The sequence below is a fragment of the Hypanus sabinus genome, chromosome 19 (genome assembly GCF_030144855.1).
Source record: "Hypanus sabinus isolate sHypSab1 chromosome 19, sHypSab1.hap1, whole genome shotgun sequence".
NCBI classification, from domain to species: Eukaryota; Metazoa; Chordata; class Chondrichthyes; order Myliobatiformes; family Dasyatidae; genus Hypanus; species Hypanus sabinus.
This window is the reverse complement of record NC_082724.1, coordinates 58,290,766-58,309,983: the sequence shown is the minus strand read 5'-3', so window position 1 is coordinate 58,309,983 and position 19,218 is coordinate 58,290,766. Positions and strand designations below refer to the sequence as shown.

At 42.9% G+C, this 19,218-nt stretch overlaps 1 protein-coding gene across 1 annotated transcript in view; it reads right to left on the bottom strand.

Annotated features, from left to right (window-relative positions):
• plxnd1 (plexin D1) overlaps positions 1 to 19,218 on the bottom strand; it is a 198,854-nt gene that overhangs the window by 133,975 nt on the left and 45,661 nt on the right. Inside the window, exons 4-9 of the mRNA XM_059944489.1 lie at positions 14,154 to 14,254; positions 6,686 to 6,818; positions 5,569 to 5,755; positions 4,605 to 4,713; positions 2,744 to 2,852; positions 1,514 to 1,624 (exon numbers count right to left, since the gene is read on the bottom strand). Of these exons, the coding sequence (XP_059800472.1) occupies positions 1,514 to 1,624; positions 2,744 to 2,852; positions 4,605 to 4,713; positions 5,569 to 5,755; positions 6,686 to 6,818; positions 14,154 to 14,254 (750 nt within the window). The remainder of the gene's footprint in view (positions 1 to 1,513; positions 1,625 to 2,743; positions 2,853 to 4,604; positions 4,714 to 5,568; positions 5,756 to 6,685; positions 6,819 to 14,153; positions 14,255 to 19,218) is intronic.

Below are 19,218 nucleotides of genomic sequence, written 5' to 3'. Positions count from 1 at the left end.
CCTGTGACTAGTGGCGTGCTGCAAAGATCAGTGCTGGTAGATGACTGTTGTTTGTCATCTATATCAATGATTTCGATAATGTGGTAAATTTGCAGATGAGACCAAGACTGGAGCAGAGTGGTCAGCGAGGAAGACTATCAAAACTTGCAGTAGGATTTGGACCAGCTGGAAAAAGTGGGCTGAAAAGTGGCAGGTGGAATGTAAAGAGCAAACACGAGGAAATCTGCAGACGCTGGAAATTCAAACAACAACACACACAAAATGCTGGTGGAACACAGCAGGCCAGGCAGCATCTATTTATAAGGCGAAGCACTGTCAACATTTCAGGCCGAGACCCTTCGTCAGGACTAACTGAAAGGAAAGATAGTAAGAGATTTGAAAGTAGTGGGGGGAGGGGGAAATGCGAAATGATAGGAGAAGACCGGAGGGGGTGGGATGAAGCTAAGAGCTGGAAAGGTGATTGGTGAAAGTGATATCAAGCTGGAGAAGGGAAAGGATCATGGTACAGGAGGTCTCGGGAGGAAGAAAGGGGGGTGGGGGAAGCACCAGAGGGAGATGGAGAACAGGCAAACAACTAAATATGTCAGGGATGGGGTAAGAAGGGGAGGAGGGGCATTAACGGAAGTTAGAGAAGTCAAAGAACATTCCAACAGTTTGGAGGCTACCCAGCCGGTATATAAGGTGGTGTTCCTCCAACCTGAGTTTGGATTATTTATAAGGAGAAGATGCTGCCTGGCCTGCTGTGTTCCACCAGCATTCAGGTGGAATGTAATACAGACAGGTGTGAGGTGCTGCACTTTGAGAGGGGTGGGTCAAACCAGGGTAGGTCTGACATAGTGAGCGGCAGGGCAATGAGGTAGAACAGAGGGATCTGGTAATACAGATCCATAATTCCTTGAAAGTGGCATCACAGGTAGATAGTATCATAAAGAAAACTTTCGGCACATTGCCCTTCATAAATAGAAGTATCGGGTACAGGAGTTGGGATGTAATGTTGACGTTAGCAGGAAAGCACTAAAGGAGAGGAAGGGAATGAGCAAAGCTAGGAAGATTGGATCAGGATGCAATACACTGCTTCATCAGTTGATCAGGAAAGTGTCACTGAAGGAGCACATGGAAAAGAATGGCCAGCCTTTATCACCCCCACAGCACATTAGTGCAGAGAGCAGCCTGGGTGCACCTTTCATTTTGCAGGAAACTAGGCTAATTAAAAGCTAAACAGGCTGTTGTGTTTATTATTATTATTATCTGCACTTGTGTCAGCTTCGAACACTAAATTCCATGATCTGTACTGTTGCGGTGCAGAGGTTTAGGTGGGATGGGGAGTAGCTAGTTGAAGCTATAACAAGCAGCTTGAATTCAGTGGCATCTCTTGTAGGATTACCCAACAAATTACCCATAATTCGGCTGATCATCATCAGATGCCCCATCAGGTTCAATGCCCAGAACCTGGCCTTTATCCTGAACATTTTATGCTGATCGTGTGAAAGATGAAAATCTTGCAGTTACTTACCTGGAGCAATGCACTGTTACTTATAGAGACAGGAAAGTTTTGGATACTCCCAGTGGGAACTGGCTGGACCTGAACAGGCAATATCTGGGGGCACCATGTGAAATTCTGCAACTGAAAGAGGCAGAGGATTAAAACAAGCACACAGTGAACTATCCATACTGAGAACCTCCACATCTCAGTCCCAGGCTGTGCTGGTAATCCCCATATTCAGCAGATGTTCTCACCCTTGACCCCAGATATTCAAACCTCCCACTCCTGTTCATTATCCGATGGCAGGAATTAGAAAGAAACCAGCTATTGTAACATGGGAAGTATAAGTCTGCTCATTTCCTAAATCTGTTTCCTGTTCAAAAAGAGTACCATTGATCTAATTTATTTATTATCTCATCATTTTCCCATATCATTCGATTTCTTTGGAGTGTAAAAGTCCATTGATCTTGGTCTTAAATATGTTCAATACTTCAACTCAGTATTCCCAAGTTTAACAACACAGGGAAATTGGATTTTTCCTCAAACACAGGCTGACTCTTAGCCAGAGAGTGCCCTCCCAAACCTCAATGCTCCCGCCAATGGGACAGTACCCCAACAAATATACTCGGAGTCCCACTGAGAAACTTATGCATTTCATTGAGTTTGACTCTCATTCTTCCACACTCATGTGAGCACTGACCTGGTGTACTCAAAGAGCAGCTCATTCATCCCAGAATTTGCTCGTGAATTTATTCCACTGGTATTTGCAACCTCACCAATGTGTTATACACCCCAGTTCTGCTTCTCATCCATTCATCCATCTTCAATCACTACATGTTTCTCGGACACAAAGGACAGGGTTCTATTCCTCATTCCACCGTTTTCCCACACTGCTGTACAAGCAAGTACTCTGTTCAATGGACTGCATTATCCTTACTCTCCCACCTCACTAGTCAAAAGACCACAAATCATCTGGTTCTTACCTTAGTTAGTCCAACAGGCACAGGCTGTCGGCCACAGTTGGACTGACAGCCACAGGCTGCACAAAGCCAGACTGACAGACACAGGTAATAAATTACAGCTGAACTGAAAGGGGATAGGCAGAAATCACAGCTGGTTTAACCGGAACAGACTATAAAGCATACCATAACTGGACTGATGGGCACACTGAAAATAATTTCTGCATCTGAAATGGAACCAGCTAAGTTTGGGGGAGCAGATTTGCCCTTCACTGAATTGTATCATGGAATGCTCCCTTACCTTAGGTACTCCACCTGTGATACTGCTACACATGGCTGTTGGTGAGACACATCTGTGCTCAGGGACACACCAGTGACACGACCAATTGCTCTGCAGGCAACTTCCACATCTGAAAAACCAGGAACACACTCATAAAGCAGAGAAATAACAGGTCACGTCCTCACGGGGAATATAAAACAGACAGATTCCCAGTCATGTATTCAAATTGAATTAATCAGAAGAATTGATTGTGTAGAAAAATCACATTAGCCCTTTACACTATCTGACTGCAATTAAAGTTTTCATCATAGCGCGTGTGTGCTACACACACACACACACACACACTCACACACACACACACACACACACACACACACATTCACAATCCTTACACATCTCGTCCAACTTTGACCTGTGTTCAGTGAATGAAGATAACTTTAATCCTGGCTCAAAAATTGGAAATGATTCAATTTTGCTCTGGGTTTAGTCATTGAAGGATTCTCATTTTCTCTGTGGATCATCGATATTCTCCGGGAATCGGTGATCGGGCTATTCTCACTCTCTTTGGAATCAATGATTGGAGGATTCTCACTCACTCCAGCAGATGCAGGAAATCCAGAGTAATATACACAAAATGCTGGAGGAACTCAGCAGGTCAAGCAGCATATATGAATAGATCAACATTTCAGGCTAAGACCGTTCACTAATACGAAAGAAGCCATTAAGCTAGAAAGAGTGCAGTGGAGATTTACAAGGACTGAGAGGGATTGATGTACAGAGGGATCTGAGGTACAAGTTCATAGCGTCCTGAAAGTGGCAATATGTACAAAAAGTGATGGTGGGAAAAATGAGTTTGGACATTTGGCAAATTTCTACAAATGTACTCTAAAGAGCATCCTGAGTGGTTGCATCACCACCTGATACAGAGGATCCAATGTATAGAGGGCTGCAGAGGATTGTAGACTCTGCCAGCTCCAACATGGGCACAAGCCTCTCCATTATTGAGGACATCTTCAAAAGATGGTGCCTCAGGATGGTGGCATCCATCATTAAGAACCCTCACTATCAGGGACATATTTTTTTTTTAATTATAACATAGTAATGTTTTATGTCTTGCACTATATTGCTGAACAAAACAACAAATTTAATAACATATGTCAATGATAGTTAAACTGATGCTGATTCAGCTTGCTCTCTTTGGTCAGGTCAGTAAGTATAGAATTTTGCAAGTCATATTGAAGCTCTGTAAGACTTGCAAGGCCATATTTGGAGTATTGTTTGCAAATCTGATTTCCGCATTATAGAACAGACGTGGATACTCTGGAGAGAGTGCACAAGAGGTTCATTCGGATGTGTTTGGAACTGGAGAGTATCCAATGTATTGGACAAAATTGGACTGCTTTCTCTGGACACCAGAGGCTGAACAGAGACCTGATAGAATTACAGAAAATTATGAGGGACATAGATTGGGTGATAGAATCTTTTTCCCCAAGTGGAAATGTGAAATGCTAGAGGGCACGTGTTTAAGATGAGTGGGGTAAGTTTAAGGAGATTAACTAGGCATGTGTTTTTTATATTTACGCAGAGAACAGAACTTGCTCCCAAGGGTAGTGGCTGATGTAGTTACAATAGCAATCTTTGAAAGACATCTATACAGACACATAAACATGCAGGGAAGGGAGGGAAATAGATCTTGTGCTGGCAGATAGAAGTGAGTTTAATTTGGTGTCATGGTTGGAGTAAACATGGTGGGCCAAAGGGCCTGCTTCAGTGTTCACCCTGCAGTCAATGTTTGGGAATTCCCCCTTTCCCCAGGCTAAATGATGGAGACTGTTCACGCTTCAAAAGATTCTACTTTTTCCTGAGATTCAGGGTTACTTACGCTGTGTTTGCATGAACCTTTCCCGTTCTGTCACATTCATAGAAGGTCAAATTCCCAGTCACAATTGATCGATTCCCCACCTTGACTGCAACTGTTACAATGGCATGATCTAAGTATTAAACAAGTAGATTTAGTTAAGGCAGTGTTCCATATCAATCTTTAAAAGACAGTTTTAACCTGGACACAGAGTGATCTCAGTATTAATAGCTATGTTATTAAGGTCTCTATCTGAATTCAAAGTAAACAAGGCTGATGTACAATTTTAATGTCAATAACCAGGCACTAATTACCTGGCCCTGATGAGTTCTACCTTCAGTTGCTGAGAAACTATGTAGGTCCTGATTGTGATCCTCCAGACACCTGTAACTTCAGCAGTGGTGCCCATTGACTGCAAACAAATGTATTTATATATGGAATAATGACAGGACTGATGACAGCTTAATATTGGCAGTGGTGAAAGTTCTTCAACAATTATCAGGCACAGAACTTGCAGTCATTTGGACAAGCATGGATGTATTCAAGAAATCAGACATAGAATTATTAAAGGCAAAGCTTCTCAAACAAACTTCGCTGCAGAAGTTTTTGATGAAGGGGCTAACTACTCTCTGACCTTTGGGCTGGGCTCAGGATTGCTGGGGCAGGCACTGGTAGGGTGGTGGGCAGATATAAAATGAAAAAGAACAGTGCATAAACTGAGCGATTGAAGGGCAGTGAATCACGATAACTGGCTGTGGTGCTGAATGAAATGGCAGTGAGAGCCTGAACAAGGCTGCAGGCAAGCCAAGAAACACTGAAGGAGCAGCAGAATAAATTTTTAAAATACAATTCAGCTTCGGACTGGTGTCTGTGTAAAATAAGGAGTATATCTCTCCTGCATTTCTGTTGGTCACCATCAGCTCTGTATTGTCCATTCATCAACAAGAAGGGGCAGGCTCCCACAGAGTCAGCTGGTCTGTCTGCATACCTTGGTCCAACAGGAATGCTGGGTATTTGTTCTTCTGCAGGAATGGACAGTACACTATCTGTGATGAATGTGACTCATTTTTAATTTTTAATATGGTGACTGGTGTCTTCTCCACATTAATATAAACACAGTAAACATCCCTGCCCATCAGCTGTGGCACATGTCCATTGATGGTGATTTCAATGTCCTGTAACAAAATAAAGACAGCTTTCAACAAAATGGACCACTCAGAAACAACTAGCATTAATTTCATGTTTTTTACATCAGGAACCTAATGAGAACTTAACACACAAAACTTCATTTGGAGCAAAGGCTGAGATATGAGGGTTTGGTTCATTACTCCCATTAATTCTCTTATGGTTATTATGGATTGATTGAGTATGCCCACAAGAAAATGAATCTCAGTGGTGACACATAAGTACTTCAAACTTGAACTTTGATTAAAGCTGAACATTTCATGGACTTTATTACAAAAGGGAAAAGGAAAGAAGAAAATTTCAAATTTCTGGCAAAAAGTTGAAGACACATTCACCAATTGTGGAACAAAGGAAATCAAAAATTTATGTAAACCACAAATGAAAGATCTATATTTCTTGCAGGATGCTCTGCCTGAGAAGGATACACAGACAGAGAGTCAAAGATACATAGAACACTACAGCACAGAAAGAGACCCTTTGGCCCAGTTAGTCCATGTTGAACCATTATTCTGCCTAGTTCCATCAACTTGTATCCTGCGCCTGCTTGGGAATGAGCACCAGACAGGGGGTGGTTGGTGGAGATGGAAGAGCAGACCAGGCAGTTAAGATAGTCATGATCAGCTAAAACAGAAGGGGAGTGCAATACGTATTCTAACACCATGCTTGGATTAGAAGACACAATGTTGCTGGAGCAGGAGTGCTTGCCTTGAGGTGCAGGGCGAACACAATAGTGCGAGTTCAGATACAAATGCAGTATTGTAGTATCAGTACCTCTTTACCACTGATCACATTCACTACTTCTTTACATTTGTTGGTGCCCACCAAGGTCTCACATAAATCTATCCTTTAAACATAATGAGAGGATATTCAGCCACTGACATTAGGAGTCAGAACAACTAGCTCTGTGGATGGTACAGTACCTTTTGGATAACACTGCTGACGTCGATTTTCGATGGGGTGATTGTCATGTTTGGGCACTCAGATATTCCAGAGTTGAGGCTAATCCAGAAAGAAGGCTTATTGGAATTGGCACAGCCCTGTTGTAGAGAGCAACTAGGAAGGAAAAAGACGTCATGTGGATCATACACAAGCAGCTCGAAGACTAGACACAGTACAGACTAAGACATGTGAAGACTATACATAGCACATTGAGTTGTACACAAGATACTGAAACACTATATGCAGCAGACTGCATATAAACACCAGTGAGATTAAGTCATAAACAGGCAGCTCAAATGCTATATACATACCAAATTGAGACAAACACAAACCACTAAAATACAATATACAACACAAACAACTCAAAAACTATACACAACACAGTTTAAGGCATACACAACTTTTGAAATGAGTTCCTTCTTTATGAACTGAGTATTTTCCCCACTCCACCAGACTGAACTAAGCTCTTTAAAATAGCTCATCTGTTTCCTGAACTTCCTCTTCTATCCTTTTTCTCCCTGGACAGAGCAAGAACAGAGGGCCCCTGCTCCTCATCTTCCAACCCACCAGACTCTACATTCAGTGGATCATCTTTCAAAATTTCCTTTCAGCTCCAACAAGATTCTAGCACAGATCACATATTACCCACCCCTTCCATTTCAGATCATGGCTATTTTAACTCCCTGGTCTGCTTTTCCATCTTCACCAACCATCCCCTTTAGACTATAAGACATAGCTGCAGTATTAGGCCAGTCAGCCCATTGGGTCTGCTCCGCCATTTCATCATGGCTGATCTCAAATCCCACTCAACCCCGTACATCTGCCTTCTTGCTATATCCTTCGAGGCCCTGACCAATCAATTCAATCAATTTCAAAATGAATGATCAACTTCCACTCTAAATATACCCACGGACTTAGCCTCCACAGCAGTCTGTGGCAGAGCATTCCACAGATTCACTCCTCTTTGTCTAAAAAAAATTCCTCACCTTTGTTCTAAAAGGTCGACCTTCAATTTTGAGGCCGTGACCTCTGGTTTTGGATACCCCACCACAGGAAACATCCTCTCCACGTCCACCTTATCCAGTTCTTTCAACATTTGGTAGGTTTCAAACGCAGTACTGCAGTATCAGCATTACCTCTTTACCACTGACCACATTCAGTACTTCTCCCGCATTCTTCTAAATTCTAGTGAGTACAGGCTCAAAGCTGCCAAATGCTCATCTGTTAACCCCTTCATTCTCAGAATCAAACTCGTGAACCTCCTCTGGACTCTCTCCAGTGACAACACATCCTGTCTGAGATATGGGGCCCAAAACTGTTGACAATACACTGGAGTGCGGCTTGACAATTGTCTTAATGCAGAGGCTTTACATTTCCTTGCTTTTATATTCTATTCCCTTTGAAATAAATGACAAAGTTTGCATTTGCCTTCTTTACCACAGACTCAACCTGTAAATTAACCTTCTGAGAGTCTTGTATGAGGACTCCCAAGTCCTTTTGCACCTCTGATGTTCGAACCTTCTCCCCATTTAGGCAATACTTTGCACTATTGGTCCTTTTACCAAAATGCATCATCATACGTTTCTCAACACTGTATTCCATCTGCCACTTCTTTGCCCATTCTTCCAATATGTCCAAGTCCTGCTGAAATCTCATTGTTTCCTTAGCACTACCCACCCTCCACCTATCTTCGTATCATCTGTAAGCTTTGCCACAAAGCTATTAATTCCATTATCTAAATCATTGACAACAATGTGAAAAGTAACAATCCTAATACCAACTCCTGAGGAAAGGGAGTCACTGCCAGTCAACCAGAAACAGCCCCCTTTATTCCCACTCGCTGTCTCCTGCCTGTCAGCCATTCCTCTATCCATGCTAGTATATTTTCATAGGACCTTGCTGTTCAGTAACCTCATGTGTGGCACCTTATCAAATGCTTTCTAAAAATCCAAATAAATGACATCCATTGCCTCTCCTTTGTCCACCTCACTGGTTACTTCCTCAAATAACTCTAACAGATTTGTCAGGCAAAATTTTCCTTTACAGAAACCATGCTGACTTTGACTTATTTTATCATATAACCATATAGAAACATAGAAAATAGGTGCAGGAGTAGGCTATTCGGCCCTTCAAGCCTGCACCGCCATTCAGTATGATCATGGCTGATCAGCCAACTCAGAACCCTGTACCTGCTTTTATAACAATTAAACAGAATTAATTAATTAATTAATTAATTAAAACATTGATATAACAATTACAGCATGGAAACAGGCCATCTCGGTCCTTCTAGTCCGTGCCGAATGCTTACTCTCACCTAGTCCCACCTACCTGCACTCAGCCCATAACCCTCCATTCCTTTCCTGTCCACGTACCTATCCAATTTTTTTTTTATGACAAAATCGAACCTGCCTCTACCACTTCTACTGGAAGCTCGTTCCACACAGCTACCACTCCCTTGAATAAAGAAGTTCCCCCTCGTGTTACCCCAAACTTTTGCCCCTTAACTCTCAACTCATGTCCTCTTGCTTGAATCTCCCCTACTCTCAATGGAAAAAGCCTATCCATGTCAACTCTATCTATCCCCCTCATAATTTCAAATACCTCTATCAAGTCCCCCCTCAACCTAATTTTTTCAACCTTTCTCTGTAACTTAGGTGCTGAAACCCAGGTAACATTCTAGTAAATCTCCTCTGTACTCTCTCTATTTTGTTGACAACCATAGCTGACAGGGGAAGTAGTTAGTTTCTAAGTACACCAAAATCTCATTCATATTAATAAACTCCAAGACTTTCCAAACTTCTGAGGTTAGACTAACTGGACTATAATTTCCCTTCTTTTGCTTTCCTCCCTTCTTAAAGAGTGCAGTGACATTTGCAATTTCCCAGTCTTCCGACATTATGCCAGAATCCAGTGCTTCTTGAAAGATCATGACCAATGCATCAGTCATCTCTTCAGCTGCCTCTCTCAATACTCTGGGTCCATCTGGTTCAGGTGACTAATCTACCTAAAGACCTTTCAGTGTACCTTGCACTTTTTCCTTTGTAATACCAATGGTACTCAACCCAACTCCCTGACACTCACGGACCTCTGGCACACAGCAGTATCTTCCATGGTGAAGACTGAAGCAAAGCACTTAAGTTCAGCTGCTGTTTCTTTGTCCCCCAATTACTACCTCACCAGCATCATTTTCCAGTGATCCAATATCAACTCTCACCTCCCTTTTACTTTACAGAAATGAAACAAAATTTAGTATCCTGCTTTATATTATTGGCCAGTCTGCCCTCACATTTCACCTTTTCCCTCTTATAGTTTTTTCTAAGTTACCTTTTGTTGGATTTTAAAAGCTTTCCAATCATCCAACTTCTCACCCACATTTGCTACCTTATATGCCTTTTCTTTGGCTTTTATGCAGGCCTTAACTTCCCCTGTCAGCTATGGTTGCCTACCACTGCCATTTGAGAACTACTTCTTCCTGTGCCTTGTGAACTATTCCCAGAAACTTCAGCCATCTCTGCTCTGCTGTCCTCCCCGCCAGTATCCTCCTCCAATCCACCTGGGCAAGCTCCTCTCTCATGCCTCTGTAATTCCCTTTATCCCAATGTGATACTGATACATGCGAGTTATGTTTCTCCCTCTCAAACTGCAGTATGAATTCAATCACATTATGATCACTGCCTCGTAAGAGTTCCTTTACGTTAAGCTCCCTAATGAGATCTGGGTTATTACACAACACCCAATCTAACATAGCCTTTCCCATAGTTGGCTGAAACACAAGCTGCTTTTAAAAAGCCATCTCATAGGCATTCAACAAATTCCCTCTCTTGCAATCCAACAGTAACCTGATTTTCCCAATCCCCTTGCATTTTGAAGTTCTCCATAACAATTGTGTCATTGCCCTTATTACGTGCCTTTCCCAGCTCCCTTTGCAATCTCAACCCCACATCTTGGCTGCTACTTGGAGGCCCATATGATTCCCATAATGTTTTTTTTAACCCTTGCAGTTTCTTAACTCGACCCACAAAGTTTCAACATTCTCTGACCCTATGTCACCTTTCTAAAGATGTAATTCCATCTCTTACCTACAGAACCACAATATTGCCTATGCCTTCCTTCCTGCCTTTTTGATACAAAACATATCCTTTGATGTTAACCTCCCAACTATGACCTTCTTTCAGCCACAACTTCCCCAAGCAAGCACAGGAGATGCAATGCTCATCTTTTAACCCATCTATCAAGCCAGCTCCAGGACCTATGGCAATAGTGGGAGAGTTTAAAAGAGGCAAGACTCAGTGATTTTAAGAAATTCTTGGGGTATCGCCCAGTGAGATCATATGGGTAGAACTTAGAAACAAGAAGGGGAGAATCATTCTTGTGGCATTACATTATAGATCTTCCAATAGATGGCAGGAACTCGAGGAGTGGGTGTGCAGAGAAATAGCTCATAGCCCCGTAGAAAGTTCTTAGGGTTTGGAGGCCCATACCAAACTTCTTCATCTGTCTGAGATGAAAGAGCCATTGTTGTGCCTTTTTCACCACACAGCCAGTACATAATTAAACATTAGATCCTCAGTAATGTGTATGCCGAGGAACTTAAAGCAATTCACCCTCTCAATCCCAGATCCATTGGTACCATTTCTCCTGTAGTCAACAACCGGCTCCTTGTTTCAGCGACATTGAGGGAGAGGTTGTTTTCTTGACACCACTGTGTCAGGGTGATGACTTCTTCTCTCTAGGCTGCCTCAGTATTATTTGAGAGCAGGCCAATCAATGTAGTACTGTCAGCAAATTTAATTAGCAGACTGGAGTTGTGGGTGACAACACAGTCATGGGTATACAGACAGTAAAGGAGGGGACTTAGGACACAACCCTGACAGCTATGATCTAATAAGCATAACTCTATTAGTTTCAAGATAGTGATGGAGAAAGGTATGCCTGGTCCACAGGTCCAAACAAAGGCAGGGCTGATTTTGGGTGGCAATAAGACAGGATCTAGCAGTGGTTGATTGGGTGAGCCTGCTTGAAAAGAAAGGAATGAATAGCTAGTGGGAGGCTTTCAAGAGTGAGATAGCAAGGGTCCAGGGGAAGCATGTTCCTATTAGGGTGAAGGATAAACCTGACAAATTTAGGGAACCGTAGCTGATGAGAGATATTGAAGCTCTGGTCAAGAAAATGAAAGAATGTAGTAGGCCAGGGATAACAGAATTCCTTGATATACCTAAGAATATGCAAGAGAGAAATCAGGAGGACAAAGTGAGATTTGTGTTGGATCTAGCAGACGAGGTTAAGGAAAATCCAAAGAGGTTTGATGGCAATATTAAGAGTAAAGGGTGGCTAGGGAGAGAGCAAGTCCCCTTAGAGATCAGCAATTCTACTTACCTCGAAGCCACATGTAACACTCACCCAACAGGCTGGTATATGTTTAGGGGAAAATGAGATCCAGCCACACACCACCCCCACCTCCCGTACGCACAGGTGCTGTGGGAATCAAGTTTATGCCTCGCACACGCACACAGTATCAAATTCACACCAGTTATGAAATACACTTTAAAGATTTTACTAAAACTAAAAGAGTACTAGGCAATACAATATATATGAAAGAAAAGAAAAAGCAAAAGGCGCCAACTTATCAAAGTTCAGTCAGCTTAGTGTACATCGTTGGAGCTCAACCATCGAACCATTTGACCCCTTGTCACTTTCCTCCGACCTCCACGTCCTCGCACCTGGGACCACCCCCACTGGTCGACCGAGGAGTGCAGCGCAAATCCACCTTCCTCGGCATCTTCTTCCCGACTCCCCTGAAAACCCGCGAAAATCCCCCAAGCTCCCAGCCTCACAAGACAAAATAACATTCCCCATTGGTTAACAAACGAATACAATCCCCATATCAGCAAGTCTAAAGCTAAACAACTGCAAGAGAAACGCTTATCAGACAAAGAAGCATTTCTACTCTTAACAAACCAAAGAAGCCATTTTGAGTAACATACACAGGACATTGTACACACAGATTTTGGCTGGGATATTTGATGAATATTTCTCCTCTGTGAGGAGAAAACCCTGGCTGATCAAGAGATACGGGAAACAAGTAGAGATGTTTTGGAGAATATTCACACTACCACTTCTTCTGGCAGCATATCCAGATATCAGCCATTCTGTGTAAAAACCTATCCTCTAAGATTCCCTTGAAAATTCTTTCTCACCTTAAACCTATGCTCTAGTATTTTTTTTTACCTCTCTGTCATAGGAAAAGAATTCAAACTATCTATGCCTTTTATTTCTATTAGGTAACTCTTTGGTCTCCTCCACTCCAGGGGAAACAAGCACAGCCTATTCAATCTCTCCTCAAAACTAAACTGAACCAATTCAGGAAACATCCTGGTGATTTGCCTCTGCAATCTCTCGAGCACCAACACATCAACAGGTCTTTCACACGGTACATAACGCAGTTTGCAGGAGGTAGACTGGACATTCGTACACTCTACACTAATCAAAACTTTCCCCAAGGTCCTGCACAGCACATTAAACAAGCATATACAGTTCATTAATAAACTAGACACATAACTCTTCGATAAGGCATTCACACAATATTCATAGCATTTTGTGAGATTGACAACTTGCTTTTCTCTGGTGACAGTTTGGCTTGTATGCTTTAGTGATGATTGACATTCCTTTAATGAAGGCTGAAGCTTAATTACAACACTAGGTTAAGCTAAGGAGCTGGCTATAAATGGAAATAATGATGTGAAGCACATTTGATTGTTTTCATGTGCCCCACGGATACACATACTCAGCATCACATAATTTGCAACAATTCCTTTCAAGTATTTTTACAAATACGTAAAGCAGTATTTCCTTCCTTCCTCATTCTTCCTTATTCAGTTTCTGTCTGACCTCACATCCTTAACAAACAGTACAGAAATATCTAAAGATTTCTGTCAGTACTTCTCTGTAGTTGGGGCAGAAGTGGGTGGCAAAATCTCTAAGACCCTTGTATGTAAACAGACAGTAAGACTGCAAACTGGGCATTTTCAGCATTTTCAGTTAGTTTGCTGATCTCTACCTCATTGTTCCAGCAAAGACTTTTCTTCTCCTGTCTTCATTCATCTCTCTGTTTATACTTCAAGACATCAGCTGTGATCAACAAACCTTCACTTCTGTCATCATTTTGCTACATTTTCCTCTCACAGACATTCCTTTGCTCCCCCTATCCCTGCTCTTTTCCTTGCAACTGATTGCTTAGTTCTGATCAAAGGTCACTGCCTTTAAATGGTGTCTCTGTTTCTTTCTCCTCACAGATACTGACTGATTTACTGAGTGCCTCCGGCATTTCCTTTTTTTATTTCAGACATACAGTTTCTGTAGATTTGATTTCTTGTAGATCTAGTTACAATCCCATTGAGGTTTAGAATATGTTTAAAGAATAGAATGGTTATTTCCCTAAATTTACCATACCGGCTCTCCAAGGTGCACCATCCACAATGGGCATCATGTGCTCCCAAACACTCCTGGCAGGACTGGAACTGGTCACAGGAGGCTACTCTCACCCGACTGACCTATTAAAAGCAAAAAAGAAAAGCTGAGGATTCAGTGGTTAAAGGACCACTGGGATATCCCAAGGGAACGTAATCACCAATCACCCGGTGAACAGGGCAATAACTAATGGGATATTCCCCAGGGAACAAGTTTACCAATGATTCACTGAACAGGAGAGCTCACAAAAGAAGTAAAGCCTTCAACAATTGTTCTTGCGCAAGGTGACAGCTGGAGTCTATGAAGGTCCACTTGGTGCCGAACAGTGTGTTCCTGTGTCAACATGAGCCATGCTGAGCAAAAACAATTTCCAGCATGAGTAATTGAGAAAACTGATGAGGCACTGGGAGATAGAAAGGGAGGAGATGACGCTCAATACAAGTGGGAAAGAATGAAGAGTGATAAAAGTCTATGTTTTTCAATCAGATACTAACAATGAATAGCATTGTTTGCAGATTGAGCAAAGGGTCTGGATGCTTCATAAACAAAACAGCAGAGAGTAAATTGCAGAGAGATGAGAGTGAATTGCAGAGAGCCATCTATGCAGCATTTAGAACATAGAACAGTACAGCACTGGACAGACCATTTGATCCACAACATTGCAGCAATCTCATGGACAATTTATGCTAAATGTCCTCTTTCTGTGTATCATCCATATCCCTCCATTCCCTTCCTGTTCTCATGTCTATCTGAAGGTCTCTTAATCTCCACCAGTCTGCCCAATACCACTACAACCCCTGGTAACTTAATTTCAGCACCTACCTGTCTCTCTATAAAATAAAACTTGCCCCTTGCATCACCTTTAAACTCCCCCACCCCAGAACCTTAAAAGCATGTCCTCTGGGGTTTGACATTTCTACCCTGGTGAAAGATTCTGACTCTCTACCCTATCTTTACCTCTCATAATTTTAAAAATCTTTGTCTGGTCTCCCTTTAGCTTCTGATGCTGTGGAGCGACAACCCAAATTCATTGAACATTTCGCTCATATCTCCTAATCCAGACAGCATCTTGTAAACCAAGTCTAGAGAGCAGACTTGATGGACCAAATAGTCTAATTCTGCTCCTATGTCTTACAGTTATGGTCTAAATCTCTTCTGTATCATCTCCAAGGTATCCTAATACTTCCTTTAACGGGGTGACCAGAAGTGCACTCAATACCCCAAATGTGGTCTGACTGAAGTTTTATATGGCCTGCAGCATGACTTTCTTATCTTATACTTGACACCTCTATCAATGACCAATGATGGCAAATATGCCATAAACTTCCTTTGCCACCTTATTCACCTGCGTAGCTATTTTCAGTATGAACTATGGATCTGGACCTCAAGATCACTCTGTACCTCAGAGCTATTAAGGGGTCCACCATTAAATGTAAACTTACTTTAATTTGACTTCCCGAAGTGTAACGCCTCATTTGCCTGGATTAAACTCCATCTGCCACTCTCTGCCCATATATGTAACTGATCTATATCCCGATTTATTCTTTGATAGTTTTTTTACTCTGCACAAACCCACCAATCTTCACGTCACCCATGAACTTGCTAATCTACACATCAACATTTTCATCCAAATCATTGATATATACCAGAAACAGCAAATGTTCTAGCATGATTCTTGTGGAACACAACTGGTCATGAAACTCCGGCCAGAATAACAGCCTTCCACCCCTACTCTCTGACTTCTATAGGCAAGCCAGTTCCAAATTCACTCTTGCAATTCACCCAGGATCCCATACATTTTTATCTTCTGAATCAACCTACCATAAGGGACCTTACCAAATGCTTTACTAAAGTCCATTGCCTTGCCCTCATCAAGCCCTCTGTCACCTCCTCAAAAAAGTTCATCGTGATTTTAACACATTACACATCCCACACAAAGCCATATTGACTACCCCTTTGCAGGCCATGCCTTCCCAAATGAGTAGAAATTCTATCCATCAGAATTATCGCCAACAGCTTCCCTACCCTGACCTATAATTACTTGGATTATTCCTATATCCTTTCTTGAACAAAGGCACAATATTTGCTACTCTGGGACCTTGACTGGTGTTAGTGAGGAGTCAGAAAGTTACAAGCACTGCAGCACAGAAACAGGCCCTTCAGCCCATTTAGTTCATGTTTAACTGCTCTTTTGCCTAGTCCCATCAACCAGCACCTGGGCCATAGCCCGTCCATATCTTTCCCATCTGCATACATATCCAAATTTCTCTTGTATGTCGAAATCAAACCCACATCCATTACTTCCACTGGCAGTTCGTTCCACACTCTCATCACCCTCTTGAGTGGGGAAGCTTCCCCTCAGGCTCCTCTTAAATATTTTACCTTTTACCCTTAACCTATGACCTCTAGTTCTCACCCATCCCTAGCAGAAAAATGCCTGCTTGCATTTACCTTATCTATATCCCTCATCATTTTTATATACCTCCATCAAATCTCCCCCCATCCTTCTAAGCTCCAAAAAATAAAGTCCTAACCTATTCAACCTTTCCCTATAACTGACGTTCTCAAGTCCTGGCAACATCTTTGTAAATTTTCTCATATTCTTTTAATCTTACTGATTTCTTCCTTTCAGGTAGGTGACTAGAATTGCACACAACATTCCACTTTGACATAACATTTCAACTTCTGCATTCAATGCATTGATTTATGAAAGATCTTTGTCAAAGCCCCAGCAATCTCCTCACTTGCTCCTTTCAATATTCTGGAATATATACCATCAAGTCTTAAGGACTTCCCTACATGGATGTTTTCCAGAAGACCTAGCACCATCTCCTCCTTAATCTCAAAATGTCTTAGCATATTAGGAACACGCAATTGGTTTTCACTATCTTCCAATTTCTCCTGCCTGGTAAATACCAATGCAAATTACCTATCGCTGCTGGTTGCAGTATGATTGGTGGGTTCAATTAACTTTGAAGCTTAACTGTTGAGTTTTTTTGTGACTGGCCATTCAATATTTACATGGTAGTTAAAGTGCACTGATAAATTACGCCTGTTAGGTGAGAACAACTCGATCCCAGGACCAGAAACTGGGAAAGACCAACCACTCATTGATTGCTCCCAGGCTGGCAAATAGCTGTTGGTTGTTCATCACCTTAATTTCCAAATGCATTGTTAAAATGATCAGTTACACTGACCCAGCCAGCTATTGCCAGCTAGCAAATACTGACCTTTGTATTAGCCAGTGATTCTGGTATGGCCAGAAAACAACACCTGAATCAGAATCAGAATCAGAATCAAACTTTAATTGCCAAGTACCTGTGCACGTACAAGGAATTTACTTCCGGCAGATGTCGTCTCTCTGCTCATAACAATAATAATGATAAATATAAATGAAAATATAGATTATACATACAGATAGTGCAATCCAAGTAATAGTTAGCCGACAGTTAACTGGCAGTTAACTGTTCAGCAAAGTGACCGCAGTAGGGAAAAAACTTTTCCAGTGCCTATTAGTCTTAGTCTGGAGGGATCTGAAGCGCCTACCAGACGGAAGCAATTCAAACAGTCCGTGCGCAGGATGGAAGGAGTCTTTTATGATGTTCCCCGTCCTCTTCTTCAACCTGGAAAAGTACAGGTCCACAATAGAGGGCAGGGAGGCTCCAATGATGCACTCGGCAGTCCTCACTGTGCGCTGTAGTCTGGTTCTATCCTGCTTGGTGGCGGCTCCAAACCACACAGTGATGGAGGTGCACAGGACAGACTCAATGACTGCAGTGTAGAACTGCAGCAGCAATTCCTGAGGCAGACCATATTTCCTCAAGAGCCGCAGGAAGTACATCCGCTGCTGGGCCTTCTTCAGGATGGAGCTGATGTTCTGCTCCCACTTCAGATCCTGAGAGATGATGGTTCCCAGGAACCTGAAGTTCTGCACGGTGGACACAGGGCTGCCGAGGACTGTGAGGGGGGACATAACGGGGGGATGTCTCCTGAAATCCACTATCATCTCCTTTGTCTTGAGCGTGTTCAGCTCCAGATTGTTCCGACTGCACCAGAGCGCCAGTTGGTCCACCTGCTGTCGATATGCAGACTCATCACTGTTCTGGATGAGTCCGATGACGGTGGTGTCGTCTGCAAACTTCAAAAGCTTCACATAGGGGTTGGAGGAGGTGCAGTCATTGGTGTAGAGGGAGAACAGCAGTGGAGAGAGGACACACCCCTGGGGGGCGCCGGTGTTGGTGATTTGAGTATCTGAGGTGACCTGTCCCATCCTTACCTGCTGACTTCTGTTGGTCAGGAAGCTGTAAATCCAATCGCAGAGGTCAAGTGGCACAATGAGGTGAGACAATTTGGAGCAAGGGTATGAGGAACGATGGTGTTAATCGCCGAACTGAAATCCACAAACAGCATCCGAGCATAGGTCCCAGGACGATCCAGATGTTGCAGGACATAGTGCAGTCCCAGGTTGACCGCATCGTCTACTGACCTATTTGCCCGGTAGGCAAACTGCAGGGGATCCAGCAGGCTGCTGGTGAGGGTCTTCAGGTGGTTCAACACCAAGCGTTCAAAGGATTCCATGACCACAGATGTCAGTGCGACAGGTCTGTAGTCGTTCAGTCCTGTGATGGTGGGTTTCGTGGGGACCGGGATGATGGTAGAGCGCTTGAAGCAAGTCGGAACCTCACTCAGCTCCAGAGATCTATTAAAGAGCTGAGTGAAGATGGGAGCCAGATGATCAGCACAGGCTCGTAGACAGGAGGGGGAGACCCCATCTGGGCCTGGAGATTTTCGGGTCTTAAGTCGCTGGAACAGTCAACATACTTCTCCTTCGCTGTGATCTAGGGGGGCTGGGCAGAGATGGTGGGGAGGTGATTGCAGTGATTGGGGGATGACTGCCAGTGAGTGATGGTCGAGGGAAGGCAGGAAGAGAGACTGAAGAGGGGGGAGGGACAGGTGTAAGATGGACCCACTCAAATCTACAGTAAAAGGTATTAAGGTCGTCAGCCAAAGCTTTGTTAACCTCAGCAGGGGGGGCAGTGCGTCTCCT